Source organism: Martes martes (assembly GCF_963455335.1).
Source record: "Martes martes genome assembly, chromosome: 15".
In the NCBI taxonomy this organism is placed as follows: domain Eukaryota; kingdom Metazoa; phylum Chordata; class Mammalia; order Carnivora; family Mustelidae; genus Martes; species Martes martes.
This window is the reverse complement of record NC_137903.1, coordinates 27,892,185-27,915,667: the sequence shown is the minus strand read 5'-3', so window position 1 is coordinate 27,915,667 and position 23,483 is coordinate 27,892,185. Positions and strand designations below refer to the sequence as shown.

General features: G+C 53.4%; 1 protein-coding gene across 2 annotated transcripts in view; it reads left to right on the top strand.

Moving 5' to 3' along the window:
* Positions 1-23,483, top strand: part of LGR6 (leucine rich repeat containing G protein-coupled receptor 6) — a gene marked incomplete at both ends in the record, with an annotated part of 116,406 nt that overhangs the window by 14,557 nt on the left and 78,366 nt on the right. The window contains 2 exons of one of the 2 annotated variants that reach the window (XM_080823981.1): positions 12,054-12,125; positions 15,411-15,482. In XM_080823981.1, the coding sequence (XP_080680107.1) occupies positions 12,054-12,125; positions 15,411-15,482 (144 nt within the window). Of the gene's footprint in view, positions 1-12,053; positions 12,126-15,410; positions 15,483-23,483 lie in introns of those variants that run through there. The other variant, XM_080823982.1, reaches the window with a different exon arrangement.

Genomic DNA, 23,483 nt, shown 5'->3' with positions numbered 1-23,483 from the left:
TTCCTAGAAATCCTCCATGCACCATGCCTTCTTCTAGGCACTACCTCCCACCCACCCACCCGCCCACCCCCCCGCAAGGGTAACCACTCCCATGATTTCTAACAACATTTTTGCCTTTGTTTTGCACTTTATATAAACGGGGTGCTATTTTATGTATGGCTTCTTTCCCTCGCTGTGTTGAAGTCTATGTCCATACTACGCCCTTGCTGGCGGCCGTGGCTCACTCTCGCTCATTGCTGCGCAGACTCACTTCAGGAGAACACAACACAGTCTATCCATTCTACTGCTGACGTGCCTTGGACACGTCCCAGTTTGGGGGCATTGTGGGTAGTACCGCCGTGGGGAGTTTTGTATGGTTGTTTGGTGAGCTTCTGGGTGTGTTTCTGTTGGTTATACATCCAGGAGTGGAATTGCTTGGTCATAGATCCGGGGGGAGTTTCCAGGGGGAGAATGAGTTTCTTAGCTGAATGTGGGATGGCTCATCAGCTTGGTCTGGTCCTCTCAGGTGGGGGGCCAGTGGTAGAGGGTAAGGAGAGGACCGGGGCAGGGGGAGCCTGCCGTAGGGCCTCAAGGACCCTCAGTATGCTGAGACCCATCCGACTACTTACTGTATACTTTCCAGTGGTTTCTATGACGAAGTAGCATGAACTAGGTGTCTTAAAACAACAGGAATTGATTCTCTGGAGAATTGTGCTGGAGGCCGGAAGTCCAAAATCAAGATGGCAGCAGGGCTCCACTCAAGACAGAGGCTCTAGGGAAAAATCCACCATGCATCTCTTCTAGCCTGTGGCCACGTCACTCCAATCTCTGTCTCTGTCTCCACATCACTTTCTTCTCTGTGTATGTCTCATAAGGGCACTTGTCATTGGACTTAGGGCCCATTCAGCTAAACCAAGATGCTCTCCTCATTTCAAGATCCTTCTCTTAATTATAACCGCAGTGACCCTCGTCTTAAGTATGGTCACATTCACAATGTCCAGAGATTAAGAAGTAGACTTATCTTTTTTTTTTTTTATTAACATGTAATGTATTATTTGCCCCAGGGGTACAGGTATGTATCAGACAGGCCCTCCCTGTCTGTATACACGGGCACACACATGCCTCCTACAGTGCTCAGCGAGGCTCGGCACGCAAGGGCACTCAGAACAAGGAACTGAGGCTGAAGGTACCATTCATTCCAGAAGGTGCCTCTGCCTGGCCCAGCCCAGGCCACTATGCCCACTGGCAGTCCAGTGACCAGCCTTTCTCTATGTCCCTCTCCCCCAGACACCAGTACCTGAGAGGGAACCTGACTGTTACCTTGTCCCAGGGCTTCTGTGGCAGTCCTGGTTACACACACACACACACACACACACATACACACACACACCCCCCACAGGGAGGAGAGAGGAGCCTGGGAGAAGGGGCCGGAGCCCAGCCCTTTGCTCTTCCTTGGAGGAGGCCTGGGAGACAGGAATGCCTTTGGCTGGGGGACCCTGGCCAGAGATCAGAAGATCAAAGGATGCGAAGATCAGGGCTGGGGCAGGTGGCACTCTCTTGGAAGCAGCAGGGAGAAGTAGCAGCTGGTGCCTCCTAAGGGCAGGGCTGACCCAGAACGCCCTCCCCTCCCTTCTCTTCCCCTCCCCTCTGCCTCCCTACCCCATTTCTGTTGTGACCCTACTGTGCTGCTTCTCCAGGAGGGGCTCTAGGGGTTGAATGCAGGGGAGGGGAGGGATGTTAACTGGCATTCATGCCACTTGGGAGGCCAGCAACAACCCCCGACACACAAGAATTGTCCCATGTAACCCTCGCAATTCCCGTAAGAGGAACCATTACATAACCTGTTAGAGATGCAGAAACTAAAGCCCAAAGAGGAAAGGTAACTTGCTCAATGTCAAACAACTGGTAAGTAGTGGGGCCAAGATACAAACTCTGGGCAGTCTGACACCTGAGCCCACAAGCTATGACACCCTAACAGAAGGCCCAGAACTCTGTACAGCCCAACTGCAGCATGAAGGAGTGAGGCTAGACTTCAGGAAGAACTTCTGGCTGGGCAGGGATATTAGATCTAGATCTTGCATCTAGTCTTTGTACGAATCTGATGAACCCGATAGGTAGGGAGTTAGGGAAGAGGGTAGGTCACTGGGGCACCAGTCATTGGGGACCTCGGTAGCCTGTGACATGGGTGTGGCAGGAACTCCCCGTGGCCGAGAGGCGTGCCCAGGTGGGCTTGGAGGAGGGGAGCTGAGTTCTGGAAAGTTCCACTGGTTCCCAGGGGCCCCTGAGAGCAGGACTCAGAACCTGAGGATGATGAGATGGGTGGGGCTCTCCCCAAGGCCCTAATTCCCCTGCATTGTTCCCAGAGATGCAAATGGCCCACTGCCTCCCTGGCTTCCAGGCCCTTCAGCCCCAGGGCCAGCCGCACAGCGCTGGTGCCCTCAGGGACCCAGCTGCCAAGCTGCCGCCTGCTCACGGGCTTCCAGCTCCCCGCTCCCGCTCCCGGCTCGGCTTCAGCGTGCAGCTGGGTTCAACAGAGCGAGCCGGCTCTGTTGCTGCTTATTAACTGTAAATAGACGTGAGGTAGCTCGGTATTTCCCAGCCTCTGTTTCTTCACTTAAAATGGGAATAAATAATGCTTCACTCCCTGGCTTGATAAAAGGATCAAATTAAATGATACCAAGGATGCACCAGAACTCTATGAACTGTGACAGACATTCAAATGGAGGGGAACTGGAGAGGCAGAGATTGGACACGATTTGGGACTTTGGCATCAGAGGGACCTTGGTTTTGCTGAGTCTCCTCTGTAAAATGGGTCTGTAAAGCCTTTGTGAAGCAGTGTCTGCCTCGGCAGAAGCAGCTTTTATTACATGCTCTGAACTTCCAGCTTCTCCTCTTTCCCACTGGATTCAGGTAGAAGCCGGGACCAGGTCCAAGCTTGAAAACCTTTTCGCTGGGGGTCTGGGTGCTCTCCCTGGCTGGGGTGGGAGAAAGTGGCAATCGGGGCTCCCTCGTGTGTTTGTCCGTGGAGATAAGTGGAGTTGCTGGGTGGGGAAGGGGAAGGGATCCTGATGTGAGAGGAAACCTTCCATCTGGGATGTGGGGGTAGGAGGTATGTGACTCTGAATAGAGGGGCGTTTCTTCCGTTTTCCACTCAGACACACCCTGTCCCTTTATCCAGTGAAATAAAGGCTAAAGGCAGCAGGACCAGGAGCCTCAGCTAAACAAACAGGGCTCTGGGCTGTGGTCTGTGCACAAAGTGGGCCCCACCTGCAGCTCTCATGCGGCCCTGGTCCTTCCCACCTGTGCCCCCTCCGCTCCCCACCCCACCCAGACCCTCAGGGATTTCCCCAGTCTGAGGAGAGACACATAGTTCTTCCCCTTGGGGAGGTTTCTTCCAATGGGACAGCACCGTCCTCTCTGAGGTGCTTCAAGTCTGAGAGGGCAGACAGTTCACACCCATACACCTCTGTGCACAGAAACGATGCCCCTCTAGGTGGAGTTAGAGGTGGGAATGAGGGCTGGAAAAGATGCTGGCAGGTGAGGGGAGACCAGAGCTTGATGAGGTGCCCTGTGACCCTCAAGCCTCTCGGTCCCAGCACTTGTCACTCAGGCTTGTAATTGTCCACTCTTGTCAATGTCCCCACTGGACTGGGTTCCTTGAGGGGAGGGAACATACATTATTGGACTTTATAGCTTCACCACCTAGCAAGCCCAGTGTCTGGTATATAGTGGGTGCTCAGCAAATGTTGGTTGAATGACACATGGCTGGATAAATAAATGTGTGGATGAAGACTTGAGGCTTCCTATAGGAGGAGGCACTTGAGCTGGGTCTCAGTGAATGGTGGAGGGAGGCAGAGGTGCTTGTGGGTCATACTGGTTGTTTATTTACTCTGTGCCAGGCACTGGCTGAGCACTTTACCAGTGGGGAAACTGAGGCAGAGAGCGGTGAAGTAATTTGCTTAAAATCACACAGCCAGTAAGTGGCAGAACTGGGAAGTAAACACAGGTTCACCTCCAGAGGCTGTTACTGGTGCTGTCCAGCGTCCCTGTGATGAAGGACGTGCTCTAGATCTGCGCTGTCCATTGTGGTAGCCACTAGCCATGTGCAGCTGTTGATCCTTGAACTGTGCCTAGTGGAGTTGAGGAACTCATTTTTTATTTTTATTTTTTTTTAAAGATTTTTCTGTTTGACACAGAGAGAGATCACAAGTAGGCAGAGAGGCAGGTAGAGAGGAGGAAGCAGGCTCCCTGCTGAGCAGAGAGCCCGATGCGGGGCTCGATCCCAGGACCCTGAGATCATGACCTGAGCCAAAGGCAGAGGCTTAACCCACTGAGCCACCCAGGTGCCCCGAGGAACTCATTTTTTAATTGGACTTCATTTTAGTGAACTTAAATTGAAATAGTCATACATGGGTGTTGGCTACTGCACTGGACCGTGGAGGTCTATGCTGCCTCTCAGGAGAAAGAGAGGAGAGAAGGGAGTCCAGACCCCATCCTTCCCAGCTTCCAGAGCCTCTGTCCCTTCACGTTCACGGGCTGTTCTCAAACCACCCTGCCTGGGCCTAGGACGCCTGGGTCCCTTTTAACTTCTCCACCTGTAGGTGGCATGGCTTGGCCGTGGGGGAGAAGCACATGCATACACATATTACGCAATCCCTGGGCCATGCTTCGCTCATGAGGGCCTTCGCCTGGCTCTGGGCACGGACAGAGGGTCAGCTCCCACTGGCCCAACTCTTGACCGTCCAGTGCGAGTTCTCTGAGGGTCATGACTAATTGCCTGGGGTGGAAGGAGCACTTGCACCTGACCTGTTGTAACACTTCTGACAGGAATTCAGGGACACTGGGGGCTACCCCAGCTTAGCCACTTTGCCCCACAGAGCCAGAGATGTCCCTTAGCCTGGGATGAGCCTGACTCCCTCACAAAGGGATTCTCCTGCAGAACTGAGGGTCAGAGCCCAGCCCAGAACTCCAAATCTATCCCCAGTGCCTGTCCCCTTCTTTGCTCTGCCCAGGCACCCACACCTTTGACATGCTATTGCTGTCGGATTCCCCCTCCTTTGTTCAGCAAGAAGAAGGCAGAGCCATAGAGTTTGGTCTGAGTTTGGTTCTGATCGCCCCAAAATGCGTTTTCCCAGATCTAACATCTTCGAATGGGAGGGACCTCTCCTGGGCCGCCTCCCTCCTTGGCCTTCTCTCTCTGCCATCAGAACTTGAGACCCATGCCACACAGATGAAGTATCATGATACCCAGGAGTGACTTTCCCTGACTTCTGTGGTCTTTTAATCCAGGGCTTAAAACAAAAACAAAAACAAAAAACAAAAAAACCCTTGTACTTTTCTCTCACCTGACTTCTAAGAAAGTCTCCTTCCCTCACCCTTATCTCTCCCTGCCCTGCCTTAATGAACTGGATCACCTGAGAGTGCTCTGGGTGTCCTGGCTCTCCCTGGTTCTCTTTCTTGTGCAAGCCTCAGTTTTGGGGAGCAACCACTGGGGATTTTCTTTCCCCTTACAAATGAACCCCAAGTCTAGGGGGCCATGCCCACCCCGGCCACCCCTCCAGCTTCTCGTATGCTGTCTGCTATGTCCCTCCATTCCACACCCTCCTGCACCTCCAGGCAGGCTGGAAAACGTGCTTGTTACAAACGGGGAGCTGGGACATAAAACAATGAAGCAACACTACTTGTATTGAAAACCACAGCATTGTTCTCACGTAAGACTTTGTGCAAAGCCTAAGAGAATGTGTCCCCGCTGCCTTGTGAAGACAGATACATTTTATCCTGATTGCAGTACTCTCCCTTGTTTGGAAATCTGGGAAAATTGCAAAAACCCAAGAGAACTTTGTGCCAACTAGTGTGCTTAGAATCTCAAAGAAGACAGCTGGTACCACATCATCTCTGATAAGGTCATGCCATCTATAGGGGAATCAGCTGGGCAGGGGAAGCTGCTTTAGAAATCCCAAGATCAATGTGGTAAGGTGGCAAGAGCATTGCCCTGGGGTTTAGGAGACCTCATTCTCACTGCCATCAACTTGCTATGTGATGTTAGATCACTTTGTCCGGCTTTGGATCTGTTTCCTTGCTTGTAAACTGATTGAGTGCAGGAAGAGGAAAGCACCTTTCATTCGGGGGTGTTTGGAAATGCATGGGGTGTTTTGGATGGTCACAACAACGAGGAGATGCTACCAGCACCAAGGAGCGAGCTCAGGGTTGCTAACAGCCCTGCGGTGAATGGCCAGTCCCATCCACTGTGCCGACAAACCCCCTCCCCCACTGCGTAACATGGGGTGTTCGCTGGGTGCTTTCCACTCCGAACTCAGTTCTGTAAGCTACTCATGTCTCATAAACATCCCACCCTCGTTTCTGTCCCAGGAAGCCATGATGGTTTCCCCTTTCCCCCTTCTGAGCCTCTGTTTTAGTCTTGAGTCTAGACACACAGCTCAGAACTTAATTGGGATAGTGGTTGCAGGAGCCACTTGTAAACCACAAAGCAGAATACATATGTGGGTTTTCGTTGCTACTCTGTGAGTAAACAATCCTTCCCCAGCAACACTATAAACTCTTGGAGGGCCCAGACCCTTCCCTGTGCTTTGTCTCCCTCCCGGGATGCCTAGCCCTAAGCTGGGCACACTGCAGCCAGTCAGGAAAGAATGATCTGTAGGGATTGTGGCGGGGGTGGGGGAGAACCTTGGTATTGGCCTCATTGAACCAGCTTCTCTGATTCCAGATTCCACATTCTTTCCCCTTTCCCCTGTCACCTGCCTCTCTTGTTGACCGAGGAATTCAGCAAGTGTTTTCTGAATGCCAGATGGTTCCTGGGGCAGCCAGGCTGTCTACTGGCCCTTTTCAGTGGGAGGGACTCCCCAATCCCCGTCACTGGACAATTTTTACTCTGGCTCATCCTGTTCCCTGTCAACCCCGAAGCTGTCTCCCATCATAGCAGGAAATGCGCCAGGCCTGGCCTGGCCCTTGTGGGGAAGGGATGTTGTGGCAGCACATTAGGCCCTAACCAGAGACTGTTGCCCTCAGAGGAAAAGGCCAAAAAGAAACCTGAAGCTTCACGGTAGGTGCTTCAAGGGACCCTTCAGAGGATGACCTCACTTTTACCTTCTCTAGATGATGCTGGATGGAGAGACGAGTGAACATTGTTATCAACAGGCCCCATGGGTTGCGCACCAGACTGGAACTAAGCACTGACTAGGTTCTTTTCTAGGTTTCATTGGGAGAAACTCAAATTAGACAACAGGAAGAACTTCCTAGGAGCAAGGGTTGTCGGCCGCAGGAAGAGAAGCCAAGGCAGGCAGGATCATCGATCTCCAGTAATACATTCATTTGCATGTCTATTGCACACCCCTATTTGCCAGGTATCCCACTAGGACTGGAGGATACAGAGAGGTCTAAGATTAAGTCCTCACCTTGAACTCATAGTCGTATGGGTCATTACATACTAATCGTTATAATTTAGTTAGATGAGTATAATATTAATAAGATCTATTAAGCACTATGTTTGTTTTACATTTAGTAACTCGTATAATTATTGCTACAACTAGTGTGGGGTAAGTACTGTTATTATCCCTATTTTACAGAAGGGAAAATGGAGGCTTAATGTCAAGTGGCATGACCAGAGTCATGCAGCTAATTAGCCTTGTGCTGGTGTAATAATGAAGGTGGGTACAGCACTAGATACATAGCAGGAGCTCAACCATCATCGCTGAGGGAGCGTGTACAGAATATTGTAGGTACCCAGAGGACACCACACCAGCTCTGCCTCCAGGGGCTGGGCAGGGTCTCGTGGAGGAGGTGACCTTGGGGCGTCATGCCTGGGGACAGGGGCTTATCTCCTACTCACTCTAACTGCCCTTTTCCTGGCTGCAGAGATGGGCAATCTTAGCTCCAGGTGGAGACAGTGTCGAAGGGGTCCTGTTTCCCAGGCTTCTTCTCCAGCCAGGTGGGAACAGTCCTCCCAGGCCAGTCCCAGCAGAGCCTAAGGGCTTTGCCTTTCTCTATTTCTTCTCCCAAAGAAAAAATGCAAACAGAACAAGTTCACCAGCGCCCTTGGGTATCAGCCAGATTGCCAGGGGGTAGGGTCCCCTATTGCCCCACCCCCCGCTCCAGTTTCGGGTCTTGCTGCTGTCTGTCCCCCTTAGTTCCCCAGCATCTTCCCTCTTATCAAACCCTGTTCCTCGTCTCCATGGTGACACTACTGCCTCACACAGCTTCCTTGGGTGGTCTGGTTGCCTCACAGGGTAAAACTCTGAGAACATTTTCCTAATGTGCAGCCAGAAACTTCCACTTCCTGTGCCCAGGGCTGCCCCTCTCTTCACTCGCCCCCCTCCCCTTCCTCCCCTCCTGCCAGCCTCGCCCCACTGACCCTCTCCCGCCGCCCCACCCTTCCATGGTTGTGTCCAGCTAGAACGTATAGCCCCTCTGAGTCCTGCAAGAAAACTTCAGAATGGGGTTGTAACCCATCCCCTCGATCCCCCCACAGTTTGATTGAGAGAAGCAATTTGCAGGGCTCAGTGCAACATGAAAATGTGGTGCCTCCTGTTCAGAATTTGTTAAGGATTTCAAACCGACAACAGCAGAGATGGAACGAAGCCGGGCCCTTCTGAGTGTGTGTGTGCGCGTGTGTGTATAACTACACCAGTCGGCTCTCATGCCCAGGAAGTTGGTCAGGCGACCTGTAGTGCATGTGAATACGCATACGTGCGCATGTGTGTATTCACAGTGGCCACAGAGCAATCGTAGCGGAGCGTTTCAGTTCAGGCATCGTGTGCCTAATTCAGCCACAAGTTGGACCCCCAGACAGCGTCACTGAGGGAACTGTGCCCCTTTCTGGCGCCAGTAGATAGGCCGGAGAGGAGCCCTGAAGCCAAGAGAAGGAACCTGGCTCGCCAGAGGTCACACAGCCAAAAAAGGTTTCCAGCCCCAGGAGTGAGACTTGGGTGAGGTGAGGGTGAGGCTGTTTGTTTCTCCCAAAGAATTTCTATCTTTTAACATGTGATGCTCTGAGAATGTTTATGACTTTTAACAGTGCGCTAGTCCAATGTGCACATTCTAGATATGCACTTGTCCTCACACATGGCACATGCGTGCCCAGCACCCTACAAGACAGGCATATCCAAGAGCTTGTATTCCCCAATACAGGCCTCCCCCACCTTGTAGATACTGACAAGTTCATACAGCCAAGCAGATGCAACCACCAGCAAACGCCAGCATCCTCCCCTGCCCCGCAGGATTGGATGCCCTCTTCTTTGTCCTGGGTCCAAGCATGGCCTGAATCCTGAATGTGCTCGCTGGCTTGCACAAGGACAACTGACCTCGCGCCCCGCCCCCCCAAGGGAAGTACTGTCTCAGAACCACCACTTCCCAGGATGATCCCTGTGTTTGGAGTGCCTGCATGCGGCTTCCCTCCCAGAGACTGCCCAGGTGCACCCCGCCCCCAAGCAGGGCCTGGTGCCTCTTGCCAGGGCCCTCCACTGTTCCCAGGGCCTGTGGCATCAGCTTGGAGGATGTCAGCTCTGAAACCTGCCCTGCACCTCCCTCTCTTGGCTCTACGCATTCCTCTTCCTCTCCCTTTTCTGGGCATGAGCCCTATCCCTCGCCTTTTTTGAGAGGGCCAGGTCTGAACGGGGCTCCCCACCCCCAGCATTGGAAATCCACCCTCCGGAGCCCCTCCTTACCGAGCCCTGCAGCTGGGCTGTGTGTTGTCTTGGGCAGGATGTGGGGGCGGGCTGGGGGGTCCAGGCCCCCTCCTCCCCAGGGGAGAACAATGAGGCCGCTAGTCAGGGTGGGGGGGCGGAGGGAGTGGGGTGGGGGCATGGAGCCACATCAGAGCCTCTGAGGTGCGGCCCCTGGAGGGACAGCTGAGTGATGAGGTCTGAGTCACATGCCCCGTGTGCTCCTTGAACTCCCGCTGCCGTTCCTGTGGAGACACGTCCAGAAATGCACAGGGTAAATATTTAGAGGTAATCGTTTTTGGGGCACCTTGTGCCTCCCTGCCTGGCTGAGAATGAGCCAGGCCCAGAACTCAAAGGGGAGGAGTCCAGTCAGACGCAGGTTCTCTGGGTCTTGACATTCCTTCCCCTGCCACAGTTCTGTGCACCCCTGCGTCTTCACCTCTCCACCGGAAGCCCAGGCTAGTGGGGCCTAGATACATCCCGAGAACCAAACTCTGACATGAAATCCATCAGCGAACTCTCTTGGTTCTGCTCCTTAAACCATGGCCATCAGCACACCAGCTGCCCCCCCATCCCTGCTTCTGCCTAGCCCTCTTCTGGATGGGACAGGCCCAGGGATGACCCTCCTGTCCCCACATGGAGCAGAGAGGGAGCTGTGGACAAGAAGCATCCCTGAGTTCAGCAGGCCAGTTCCTTGGCTCTTCTCTGAACGGAATGTCTTCCTTCTTTAGAGGACATGGCGTCCAGAGTCTAAGCTTTATCAAAGATAAAACATTTGAGACTAAACAGTCTTTTTATAGATTGGAACTGGGCTCCCAAGCACACATTTCCCCATCATCTCTAGCCTGCCTTTCTGAGCGTCCACATAAAGCACACTCATTTCTTGGGGGAAAAGGGAGACACTCAGGTTTGACAGCAAAAGTGCATTCCTAAGGAAGGGAGAAAGCTGCAGGCAGGCCTGGGGGTGGTGCCCAGCCATCTGGTGGTCTAGTTTGGACCCACCTCTAGACCCTTAAGGGAGGGTGCTGGCAGAGGCAGGAAGCAGCTGTTAAGAGTTTGAAATAGGATGGAACCCAAATGCGTGAGACGCACACACATGAAATCTTGAGACGCCATTGCTCACCCAGACACAAGCGGAGAAGGAAATGCTAGCACAGTACAGGACCAAGCAATGAAAGCCCCAACTCCTGCCCACTGAGCTCCCGGGCCTGTTGGGCTAGGACACTTGCCCACAGGTCACCGAGGGGCAGGTGGCAGGAAGAAAGCAAATACCGTGTATACTATTTGTTAGGCAGTCTGTAAGCATTGGCTCGTTTATAAAGCCCTTAGGAGTTTGGTGTTTTTCATCCCATTTTTATGGATGAGGATACTGACGGTCATCAGAGCCCAAGGTCTGATAAGTGAGTAGAAGACAGAGTTGACCTCAGGACCTTTTGACTCCAAAGCCCAATGTTTTTTTCCTCTTTGTTTTCTTGAATGTGAAATGGAGAGGACAAAGGAATCTACCTTGGGGGTGTTGTGAGAATTACATGGAATTATTTGGTTAAAGATTAGCCAGTGACTGACAGAGTAGGCCTTGTAAGTGTCGGCTGTTAATATTGTGGTTCTTTTGTGTTGAGGTATCTTTAGAGGACAGTGACCCTGAAACCACCCACTGGGTCTATCACGGGATATGGGAAAGTTGGAATGATCCAAAGTAGGAGTCCTTGGAGGAATCAGGATGTGCATCGAGAAGCTAGGCATCTTTGGGGACATGTTGGAGGTCCTCTGGTAGCAGGAGTGTACGGGAGGAAAACCAACAGGAAAGCGACTGGCAGAGAACACAGAGGGCAGTGAAATTCCGCTGGTTCTGGGATTGAATAATAGGGTGATTCCACGTGGCCATTGCAGGGATGGGCGCACCAGTGCACGGATATGCACGAACTGGCTCCACAGAGCATAATGGCAGCGATCTCTAGGCTTCAGATTCCTCTTTGGTAAAAAGAATGCATGAGGTATCACTTGTATTAAGTGACCCCTCCCCTCATGCTCTGAAACTCTGCGGATGATTCTCTAGCTTCTCCCATTATAGGGAAGTCAGCTTCCTTCATAGTCCCAACCACAGTCATTCTTGGGGGAGTCTGGCTGAGGGAGGAGAAAGGCAGAGGGCAAAGTTGGAAACCATGGAGGGAATGCACACATATGGCCCTGGAAGGCCTGACTCCCAGCCCAGTGCTCACTCTTAGAGACTGCCCCTGCTCCTGCCAGGCTGGCTTTGGAATTCGACGGCACGGCGTGTATGTGTGTTGGGTGTGCTGCGGGAACGGCTGGCGCTCTCTGTGGGTGTCTGGACCTGGACAGCACGGATTGGGACTAATGGGCGGCTCACAGCTCCCTTCCCATTTTCTCTCCATGCAGAGACCTGAGCATGAACAACCTCACGGAGCTGCAGCCTGGCCTCTTCCACCACCTGCGCTTCCTGGAGGAGCTGTGAGTAGATGCTTCATGGGATTCAGGGGCAAAGCTGCGGGACCACTGATCGCTGTAGGAGCTAGGGCTCCCCCAAGAGGAGGGCTGGAACTCAAAGGGAAGGGAGTGGGAAGCTGTTCTTGCTAGTAAGGTATTCAGCTGACACCTGGGCTGAATCCCAGGTGCTGTGTGGGACCACGTGGTATAGGACTCTGAAATCTGGCTCTTGGCCCTCCCTGAGGCCAGCTCTTACCTGCAGCTTCCCCTCTGTCAATGGTGGCTTCTCTTCATGGGGGTCATCTTTGACCTGCTCCCATCCCTGCGTCCAGCTACTAGCCACCCCCCTGTCCCGGTGGTTCTTTCTCTGCAGTTTCTCTTACCTTCACGCCTTGCTCTCTATTTCCACCGCACCAGCCTCCTCTCAAATACACTCTGCCATCGTCGGGGGGCATCTCCCCAGCTCAAGAACCTTCTCTGGGTCCCCAGTGCCCCAAAGATCCACTTCTTCTTCTGCTTCTGCTGCTTCTTCTTTTTTTTTTTTTTTAATATTTTATTTATTTATTTGACAGAGGGAGACAGAGTGAGAGAGGCAACACAAGCAGGGGGAGTGGGGGATGGAGAAGCTGGCGCTGGGCAGGGAGCCCAGTGTGGGGGCTTGATCCCAGGCCCCGGGGACCATGACCTGAGCCAAAGGCAGATGCTTAGCAACTGAGCCACCCCAGGTGCCACCCCCCCCCCCCCCAAAGATTCACTCCTAAGGCCTCTCCCAGCCTGGCCTAAACCTACCTGGTCAGGTTTGCCCCATTGAGGCCAGTCATGTTCACTATCCTGGTTTCCCCTTCCGCATTTGAGCTGGAGACTTCCCCTCCAACCAGTGCCCATCATCTCAAGCACAAACCATTCCTCTATCACTGGCAAATACATAGGCCCGCTACTACCTCCACAAGTCTTCCCTGGTTAATGCCTTCCCATAATGGCCATTGCTTTCCCTCTGCAGTCCTTGGGGCTGGCCTCAGACTCCACGGGTGCTCATGAATCAATGATCTCTTCGGTTAGGGTGCCTGGCCTGTCTGCTTGCGGAAGCCAGGTCACTCTGCTCCCAATCCTTGCATTTGTCCCAGCCCTGTTTCTGTCCTCCAACCCTTGTCCCCAGCCTGCTTTTTCTTGGTTTTGCACCACTATTGATACTCAGGGTTCTACTAAGCTTTGCTTAAACTGCACAAGGCATGGGCGCCTGGCCCTGAGAACATTCACAATTCCACCCCACCCCTGGCCCTGCTGCTGCCCTAACTGATCCCCCATCTCCACCCTATACAGTGCACCCCCAAGATGTGGTCAGCCTGCCCCTGCTGGAGTTAGGATTTGGTCAACCCCCAGGTCAACCCCAGGGCCATGGCTGGGTTTTCTAGACCCCATACTTACTGAGCTCCCCCTCTGTGTGAAAGACAAGCTCAAGGTGCTCTGGGGGGAAAACAAGATAGAAATTCAGGGAGCTTCTAGGTGAGGCATTAGAGCTGTGTCCCAGCAGGTGAGCAGGGGAATCTGTGTTAGGAAGTGGTCAGGGTGCAGGGGTGGGGAAGCTCTAGCCTGTGGATGGGGAATCCTTCCTGGAGGAGGAGTGTTAAGCCAGTGCTCAGAGGAAGTGACAGAATTGGAAGCAGCAAGGGGCCCTCTGAGGTGAAGGTGCCACAGCGTGGGTGCGAGTAGAAGCAGGCGGGAACGCTGAGACGCTGGAGCACATGACACCCACGGCACAGTCTGAGAACGCAAGGCTCACCTTCCATCTTCTGTCCCTGAGAAGGGGCCGGGCCCCTTTTAAAGGTTCCATCTAAAGGATCTTTCCATGGCGCATGGAAAGATTCTTATTAAAGGTAGATTTATTTATTTATTTATTTATTTAAAATTTTATTTATTTATTTGTCAGAGAGAGAGAGAGGGAGAGTGAGCGAGCACAGGCAGAGGCAGAGGGAGAAGCAGGCTCCCCGCCAAGCAAGGAGCCCGAGGTGGGACTCGATCCCAGGACGCTGGGATCACGACCCGAGCCGAAGGCAGCCGCTTAACCAACTGAGCCACCCAGGCGTCCCTAAAGATAGATTTTTTTAAAAAAAGATTTTATTTATTTATTTGGCAGGCAGAGATCACAAGTAGGCAGAGAGGCAGGCAGAGAGAGAAAGGAAACAGACTCCCCGCTGAGCAGAGAGCCCAATGCAGGGCTCGATCCCAGGACCCTGGGATCACAACCTGAGCCAAAGGCAGAGGCTTTAATCCTCTGAGCCACCCAGGCACCCCTAAAGATAGATTTTTTAAAACGAAAACAACCTGGGGCGCCTGGGTGGCTCAGGCGTTAAGCGACTGCCTTTGGCTCAGGTCATGATCCCAGAGTCCCGGGCTTGAGCCTGGCATCAGCCTCCCTGCTCAGAGGGAAGCCTGCTTCTCCCTCTACCACTCCCCCTGCTTGTGTTCCCTCTCTCACTGTGTCTCTCTCTGTCAAATAAATAAATAAAATCTTAAAAAGAGAGAGAGAGAGAAAGAAGGAACAACAGCTTCTGAGGTGTGTCAGCCCAGCCTGTACACCCACAGCCTCCCAGTAGGAACCAAAGGACGTCATAATGTGGGGGACTTGGGAGATCCCGAGAGCCTCCTGCATCAGCCACTGTTCGACGCCACTCATTCTGGTTTGGGCGTTAAGGATATTCTGTCACATTTGCTCCCCTTTAGAACTGGCAATCGCCCCATGACAAGCGTGGAGACGCTTCATTAGACCCGGATGTTGAACTAATTCTAAAAGCCCATTTCCTAACCCTCCTGGATTAGCGGGGGTTAGCTGTGTAATTGAGGGCATGGGGAGACATGGTCCCACCCTGTGTGTACCCGGCCTCCCCCCAGTGACAGGATGCAGAGCAGCTCGGCAGTTGAGGGCAGCATGTGAGTCATCCAGGTTAACTGGGGAGAGGACGTGGTGCTGCAGGGCGGACCAGAGCCTAGAAGTGAATCAGGTCTAGCTGACACCACCAAGCTCGGTCATTGCCTGTCTCTGTCTCCTATAGGGGAAGTGACTTGACCTTCTCTCGGAGCCTCCGATTCTTCCTTTGAAATTTGGAGAGAATTCTAGGCACCTGACAGGGTTATTGTACGAGTTAAGTGAAAATGGGCATGAAGCAATGAACACATTGGCGATATCAGTAAATGGTGGTTATCACCCCATCCTCCCTCCCAAATCCCAAGATGCTGATTAATGGGGGGGTCCCCCACTCCTCCCATTTGGGTTCCCTGCTGACATCACTGACACTTTTCCTTGGTTCACAGGCGTCTCTCGGGGAACCATCTCTCACACATCCCGGGACAAGCGTTCTCTGGCCTCTACAGCCTGAAAATCCTGTAAGTATAAGTCTTACCCGTTTTCCCCAGAGGTGCAACCCCGAGAACTGTGGGCAGGTCACGGATTTGTAAGCCAGGTCTTGGTTTGTCACTGGCTTGCTTATTCCCTCATCTTTACTTTTCATTTTAATTGTGATTTGCATTTCTTTGTCTTCACATTTTCTATAACAGACATTCTGACTTGTAAACATTTCATTGCAGCTGATAGTTACGGCAACCCTCCATGGAAGTCAAGTATCTTTTTTTTTTTTTTTCCCATAATGTGAATAATGACCAGAGAGGCAGGTCTTTGCTCTCCCCTCATGAGATCTCTTGGACCAGGAGAGGAGGAATCCAGATTGGATTTCCTTGGCCATTTTTCCTCCTGAGACCCAACCTTAGTCCCTGCACCTACGGCCCTGAGTCCCCATTTCCACGGTAAATATTTCGCTATCCTCTGTTTCCTGGCTTCGTCATCCAGCTTCCTTTATCTTTCCTTTAAAGCAAAAGGAAAGTGAGAATTGGAGAGGACCTTGTGTTAGTGCACAAACTTACCCGCTTGTTATTGAACTGATGGCCCATTTTAGAGAAGGGGAAACTGAGGCACCATCTCCTTCCATCCCCATCCATGGCTCACTTTGTTTCAACCAAGGTGATTGGTCTCCCCCGAGGCTTCCCTAATGTTCTTATGAGGAGTGAGGATAAAAGGCCATAGGGGGAAGTGGATGCATGGGGTCTGAAAGTGGATAGGAGAGGTTCCTGGGGAGGGCACCTCACCACAGAGATGGGCTTGAGAAGAAAATGAGAATTTTGACAGCTGATCCTGGAGCAATAGAATGAGTATTTGGAGCTTCCCTAAACTGGTGAGCCATTCCCCAGCTCTGCTGCTCCCTCAGTCCTCACTTGACCTGCAGATCTTCTTTGTATGGTTGAGCAGGTGGTTTACTGCACAAGAACATCTGGCTGAATGGGTATGGAGAGGCTGAAATCCAGTCCTGTGCCTGGCTTGGGTCTCGTCTCTAGCCACCTAGAAAGGAATATCTTTTTCGAATGTGCTCAGAGATGTTTATGGGCTAGCAATGGCCTTGGCCCCTTGGCCTGTGAGCTTCAGGCTTTTAGGGGGTCAGCAGTCCATGGTCCATGGCTAAGCACTTTCTTCCTTTTCATGTTCCTGGTATTAGAACCCCTCTGGCCCTTCGCCTCTCTCTGGATCTTTTGCCTCCAAGTCTGACTCCCAGGCTGTCCCAGGCTCTTGTTCTTCCCTTCCCTTCTGCAGTGCCTGCAGGTCCTGTGGGTTCTCTCTAGCCTTGGTCTCCCGGTCTCTCTCCTGTCTTCCCCTTCTCTGTCTCCCAGCCCTTGCTTTCCCTCACTTTGCCCCTCTGTGCCCCACCTCTCACTTCTCCTCCTTCCTGGTTCTCCTCTTGGTCTGTCTTGATCCCCATCAACATCGCTGCCCTGGGGTGTGGGGAGGCATCCCGAGCCAGACGCAGAGCATAGGCAGCCTGCTCAGTGGCGTGTCTGTGCCCAGTGGCAGGCTCAGGCCTGCAGCTGGGATTAGAGCGCGGGCTCTGCTTGCTGGGCCTTCAGAAGATGTGAGACTCCTGTCCCGTTCCTAAGACTCTGGCTTAGAGATGAGCCTCCTCTTTCTTCTTTGCCTGCATTAGGCAATAAATCAAAGCCTCCGAGAAACCGCAAGCCTCCCGCCCCCTTTCTGCAAACGGCGCCCTTGGCTCTGGGAGCTGGGCAGCCAGGAGAGGCAGCTGGTTGGAGCCAAGGACAGCTGGACTCCCCACTCTGCCATTGACCCCCACGTTGCCCCATCCTCCAAGACCCCAAAGCCTGGTCCCCCAAAGCCTTCGTGTCATTTCTTTGCCTGCAGAGCTCTCTACTTGAGAGATGAGTTGGGTGGTCTTGGGAGCTTAGGCTCTAACTCAAGTGCTTCAAAGCAGAGGATTCCTCCTGCATCTGGGCAAGAAGGACTTTCAGATGTCTCATGTAGGTTCTCTTGCCGCCTTGTCCTTCCGTGCTCTGTGTTCAGAACTGCAAGAAAAATAAAGGCGCCTGGGTGGCTCGGTTGGTGAAGCATCTGCCTTCAGCTCAGGTTATGATCCCAGGGTCCTGGGATGGAGCCCCAGGTCGGACTCCCTGCTCAGTGGGGAACCTGCCTCTCCCTCTTCCTCTTCCTCTCCCTCCTGCTCCTGCTTTTGCTGTCTCTCTCAAAATGAATAAAATGAGGGGCGCCTGGGTGGCTCAGTGGGTTAAAGCCTCTGCCTTCAGCTCAGGTCATGACCCCAGGGTCCTGGGATCAAACCCCGCATCAGGCTCTCTCCTCAGCGGGAAGCCTGCTTCCTCCTCTCTCTCTCTGCCTGCCTCTCTGCCTACCTGTGATCTCTGTCTGTCAAATAAATAAATAAAACCTTTAAAAAAATGAATAAAATGAAAGAGCCTTGGTGACTTACGAAAACAACAGCAACAACAAAAACAGAGCCATAAAGCCCACTATCAGCATAATAAACCTCTTTTTGTACCAGGATACTGTTCCTTTAGCTACTCCCCTGTCTTCTCAGGGTCTGAGGCTCTTACGTGAATTCCTTTCTCAGAGGCCTGACTGTCCCTATAGGACACTTGCCTCTTTCCTCTCGGAAGCAAAGGACAAAGAAGGGGGGGGGATTCCCTCTCTGATCTTCTAAGTGCCGGTGGCAGACCCCTCCCTCCGTCCTTCCCACCGCAGCCCCACGCCTGCCCCACGCCTGCCCTGGAGGTGTTACTCTTGGATCCTCTCCTTCCTCTGCTGCTTTTCCAAGTCTTGGAGCCCACAGGCTCTGGCCAGGCTCCTGTGGGGAGAGCCAGCCCTGCAGGGGATTTCCAGTCTCAGGCCTTTTCTCCAGACTGTAGGTGGGAATGTCTGTCCTCTAGAGTCGAGAAGTTGAGGTCCTGGGTTCACTGCCCTGTCCCTGCCCATCGCCCCCGTCGGAGCTGTCCGAAGGGAAGCACAGTTCTTGGGGCTGCTGCTGTGTGGGAAAGAGCCTGGCCCTTGGAGGGCGCCTGCCGTGTGTGCCCTGTCAGGGTGAGGGGACGGCAGAGGCTGGAGCTCCTGCATCCTGACCCACAGCCTGAGGGGGAGCTGTCCTGCCCTAAATGGCTCCTGCCTCACACAGAGGAGGAAGAAGGGGCAGACAGAGGGAGAGAGAGAGAGAGAAAGAGAGAGAATGAGGTGGGGGAGCAGGACAGAGAGGGAGGGAAAGAGAGGAGAGGGATAGAGAGAGTGTGTGTGCCCCAGCCACCTCTTCCCTCTCCAGAGCTGCCCCCCTCTCCTCAGCTGCGTGAGGTTTGAGCCTTGGTGGCTTTCCTGCCAAGGCCGCCACCTTACCTATACCAGGCGGGTCTGGCTCATCTGGAAAGACTCCTGAGGGGCCTCAGGAGTTTCTGGTTGTTTCTCCCCAGACCTAGATCTGGGAAATGGGGGTTGACGGGTCAAAGACTTGCTTCCCGTTCATGCCCCCAGGAGGCTGGGCAAGAGATTTTCCCCAGACTACCTATGCCTGGTTTGAGCCCCAAATCTCTGGGAGACCGTGGTTTGGGGTTCCTAGCTCGTGCTGCCTTGGTGAAGCCTGAGTCTCACAAAGGGCAGCCGGCTGCATCGGGAGCTGTGGCTGATCCCATCCGAAGCCCTGCCCTGAGGCCACCAAGGGGTGGGCAGCGTAAGTCCCTCTCCGGCCCCATCCCTGAGGAAATCTCCCTCGGCTGTCCTCTAGTGTTGCCCTCTTCACACTGGACTGAACAGTCTTCGACTGACATGGACTGTGTTTCCTCTCCCCGTGGCAGGACAGCAGCCATGTGTGGCCCAGAGTTGGGCTTCCACTGGTGTTGATGAAGTGACTTGGACTGACCTAGGGAGGAGAGACTTGTGAACTGTTTTAGAGTGGGGCCTTCCCGCCCAGCTCATGGGAGAAGGATGCTAGAAGCTGTAGGAGCCCAGGGAGATCCTCTGAGCTGTTCTTCTCCAGGAGGTGGAGCCTACTGCCCTGGTCCTGTCAAATGACTGGATGTCAGGAAGTGGGTCCCGGGTGCAGCAGATCCCAGAACAAGGAGGACACTCAGACTTCCTCCATTTTCTTTCTTTCTTTCTTTCTTTCTTTCTTTCTTTCTTTCTTTCTTCCTTCCTTCCTTCCTTCCTTCCTTCCTTTCTTTCTTTCTTTTTTAAAAGATTTTATTTATATATTTGACAGACAGAGATCACAAGCAGGCAGAGAGGCAGGCAGAGAGAGGGGGAAGCAGGCTCCCTGCTGAGCAGAGAGCCCGATGCGGGGCTCGATCCCAGGACCCTGAGCTCATGACCTGAGCCGAAGGCAGAGGCTTTAACCACTGAGCCACCCAGGCGCCCCCTTCCTCTGTTTTCTTACCTTTAAAATGGGGACATTGGAATACATTTTCAACATTTTTAACTGCAAAAACTTAAACAGATGAGGGAGGATTTCTCTGGTCACAGTGGATGAGGGGTGGGCAGCCTCCAGGCTCCATCTAACGCACCCACCCCAGTGACCCCCAAGGCCTCTCCACAGAACCAAAGGAAGGACCTTTGTCAGCCACAGGTGGATCGCCTCTCTGGAACCTTCTAGCTATTAGTGCTCATGGTTCCTGCCCCCAAATGCCTCTCCAGAGAGAGACTCCCCAGCAGAGCTTCACGGGTAACCAGGGGAGACGTCCCCTAGCCTAGGGGTTAGGTGGTAAGGCTTCCCCTAGCCTAGGGGCTGCGCATGAGAGTACCTGGGAGTTTGCTTAAAATCCCCTGCCCAGAGATTTGGCCCAGGGGATTAACTGGGCTGCCGTGTGGTCTGCACATTGGGATTTAAAAAAAAATCTTCCCAGGTGGTTCTAACGTGTAGCCGGGGTTGAGACCCAGTGCACTGGACAGACTCTGGCTCACCAGGCAGAACCAGGGCCAGCGAGAGGAGCAGGGAAATGTGGTCACCAAAGCCGTGGCCTGGGAGACAGAATTGGGTCTTAGTCCTGATTCTGCCATTAGTTTGCTTTGTAATTGAGGGCAGGTCACTTCCCCTTCCTGAGCCCCCATCTCCTCATTGGGAAAACAAAGGGACTCTTCCCTTCTAAAGGTACTTCCAGCTTTGATGACCCAATTGTGTTTCAGTAAAGGAGTGATGGTTGGGAAAGGAGGCCCAGAACAGCAAGGGCGGGGGTGGGAAGCGCCAGGCCCAAAGCCAACCGCCCTGCTGTCCTTCAGATTAGTGGGTTTTGATTCCATGAAAGCAAGGCCTTTCTTGACAAACAGATCGGACTGCCTGGCATGGGATGAGTTTTCTGGGGAGGCACTGACTTCCCTGGCACTGGAAGGATGCTTGTGCCCTGCACAGGTGCTACGGCATCTTTGTTGGGAGAGTGGTACAATTCGAAGACCTTAAAGATCTGTCTAGAGCGGGGATTTGACAGAGGAAAGAGTAAGGGGACCTGAGCAGGTGATGGGGTGGAGATGCATTGCGATGCTCAGGGGAGGGGGGCTTCTGCCTGCACAGTCACTGGATGCAGCCTCAGGGGCCCCTGGAGGGGTGGGGGCCTGTGAGGTGACCTGAGCAGCCTGTGGCCCTTCCTGTTTGCCCAACCATCATTTCTCTGTCTCCTTGCTCCAAGCATTGTGAGGTCTCTGGGCAAGAATCAAGGCAGCCCCCTGAGGTCCCCAAGTGAAGTTCCCACTCTTGAGATGCAAGAGGTTGACATGTCTAGAAGGATAGAGGTACTAAGCAGGGCGGGAAGCAGGAAATGTCTTGGGTCCCTGGATGTTGTAACTGAGCAAGGGATTTTGCGTCATCTGGCAGCCTCTTCCTTTGAAAGATGAGAATATTGAGGCCCAGAGAGGGGGAGTAACCTACTCAAGTCGTCCAGCATGCGATAAGATTACATCAGAATACATCAGCTGGCGGGCTGAGTGCCTCCTCCGCCGTTTAATCAGTGCACAAGGTCATTATCATCATCCCCAGTTTACAGATGAGGAAACTGAGGCCCACAGAGTTTAAGTAGGAGCTTGCAGCCCTCACACAGCTGGACAGAGGCAGAGCTCAGGAGCCAAATCCAGGGCTGCCTGACTTCAGAGCCTGCCGAATGACCGCTACACTTTGAGGAAGTCTGGGAGGCTCAGGTTTAAATTCTACCTTTTTTTTTAAAAGTTGATTTTTAATTAATTAATTAATTTTTTAAGTGGGGAGTGGCAGAGGGAGAGAGAGAAGGGGCCCAGTGCAGAGCGCAACTCGGGATTCGCTCTCACAACCCTGAGATCACGACCTGAGCTGAAATCAAGAGTCAGACACCTAACCAGGTGAACCACCCACATGCCCCTAATTTCTACCTTTGCAGCAAAACTGTAGTTGGAAAAGCCCCATCCTGGGCTGTGTGGAGCCTGGCTCGGGGGGGCCCAGGGAGTGTGGTCCCGTAGGAGCACAAAGTATGAGCAGGAGGGGACCCTGGGCACTGCCTCTTCCTGTAGCCTGACCCTTCACTTCATGCTGCGCTCAGTCAGCCTCAGGGACAGGGGCAAGAAGGACCCCAAACCCAAAGCCCCAGTTCTCTGCAGTCCTCAGCGTCTGGCCCTCCTTCCTCCTTCCTCAGTTGGCCGGCATCAGGCGCTCCTCTCAGTCTCCAGGCCCACAGTGAGGCCAGCGTTCTTTTGTTCTTGTGGCGCTGTGGTTTGGTTCCTGTTTGGGATTCTTATGTATCTATAAAGGGGTTTTAGGAGAAGTAACGGGGGTGGCTCTGACCAGGACAGTCACGTAGGAGGTGTGGGTAACTACTCGGTGCATTATCGTCCCGCTCCGCATTTTGGGGCCCTCACTGTCCCCTGCCATGCTGATGGAGGCCAGGTATGTGATGGTTAGGTGTTTGGACTCTGGGACCAAACCCTCTGGGATAAGTTTGAGTTAATATGTGTAAAGCTCTATGACCAGGCATGTCTGCTGCTACTGTTTTCAACTTAAAGATTAGGAAAGGAGCTATTCTTCCCGAAGCACGGCAGCCTTCCCTGCGCGATCCCGAGTGAGATGCCCATCTCACTGAGCTTTCCCCTCTGAAAGATTGACAGGCTGCCTTAAGGAGAGGACGGATGCTGTACCCGGCACACAGTGGGACTCCCTGAGTGCTCCTCTGCTCCTGGTTCCTGAGGCACCTGGCCCGTCCGGATGCACCCCTCTTCTCTGGGGCCGTGTGTGGCCCGGGGGCTGCTGGATGGGGTGCAGTGCGGTGCAGGCAGGCAGGGGGAGCCAGGGGGAGGGCCCACTCGCTCTGTGGGGGGCACTGGGCAGCTTCCTTCCTGACTCTCTAGCTATTCTCTGGACTCCAGAGTGCCCACACCCCATGTGCCCTCCTCCTTTCCATTGCTGGGGCCCAGCTCTCCAGACGTCCAGGTAAAGAACGTTTGGATGGCAGTGCCATGCAGGGGCTTTCCTATCCTTTCTTCTCTTGATCAGGGATCCTTGCTCAGGGCCCTACGTCTTAGAGTCCATGTGCCTTGGAGTACCTTGTTCAAACATGTCTGAGGCCAGCTGTGATGCTTGGGGCCAGCAGAGCCACCCGAGGGACAGCCCAGGCCTCCATGTCTCCCCTCTGTGTGCTCTCTGACCTTCTGCTCTGCACATCAGGTTTCCCAGGTGCCCAGAAGAGCTCCAGGACTCCTATCTGCGGGGTGGTGCTGGGGTCCTGTGGCCGGGCCAGTTCCAGAAGAGCAGCCTACCGAGTGGATTAGGTCCGCTGGTTGGCATGTTTCTTCCACGGGACCATGAGATGCGGCCATCGGAATAGTGCTTGCATGCTGATCTGGGGTGCCTCACATTGTCTCTTTAGACATGGCTTCCACAACAACATATTTGCCTGGGGTCCTGCCACCCAAGGGGGGGGCGGTCTTGCCCTCATCCACATCCTCCCCTTCCCCAAAGACACCTCCAGCCTTTCGGTTGCACAGACGGGGACACAAGCCTGGGGAGAAAAACCTGCATTTCTCCGCGTCCTTCCTGACCAAAC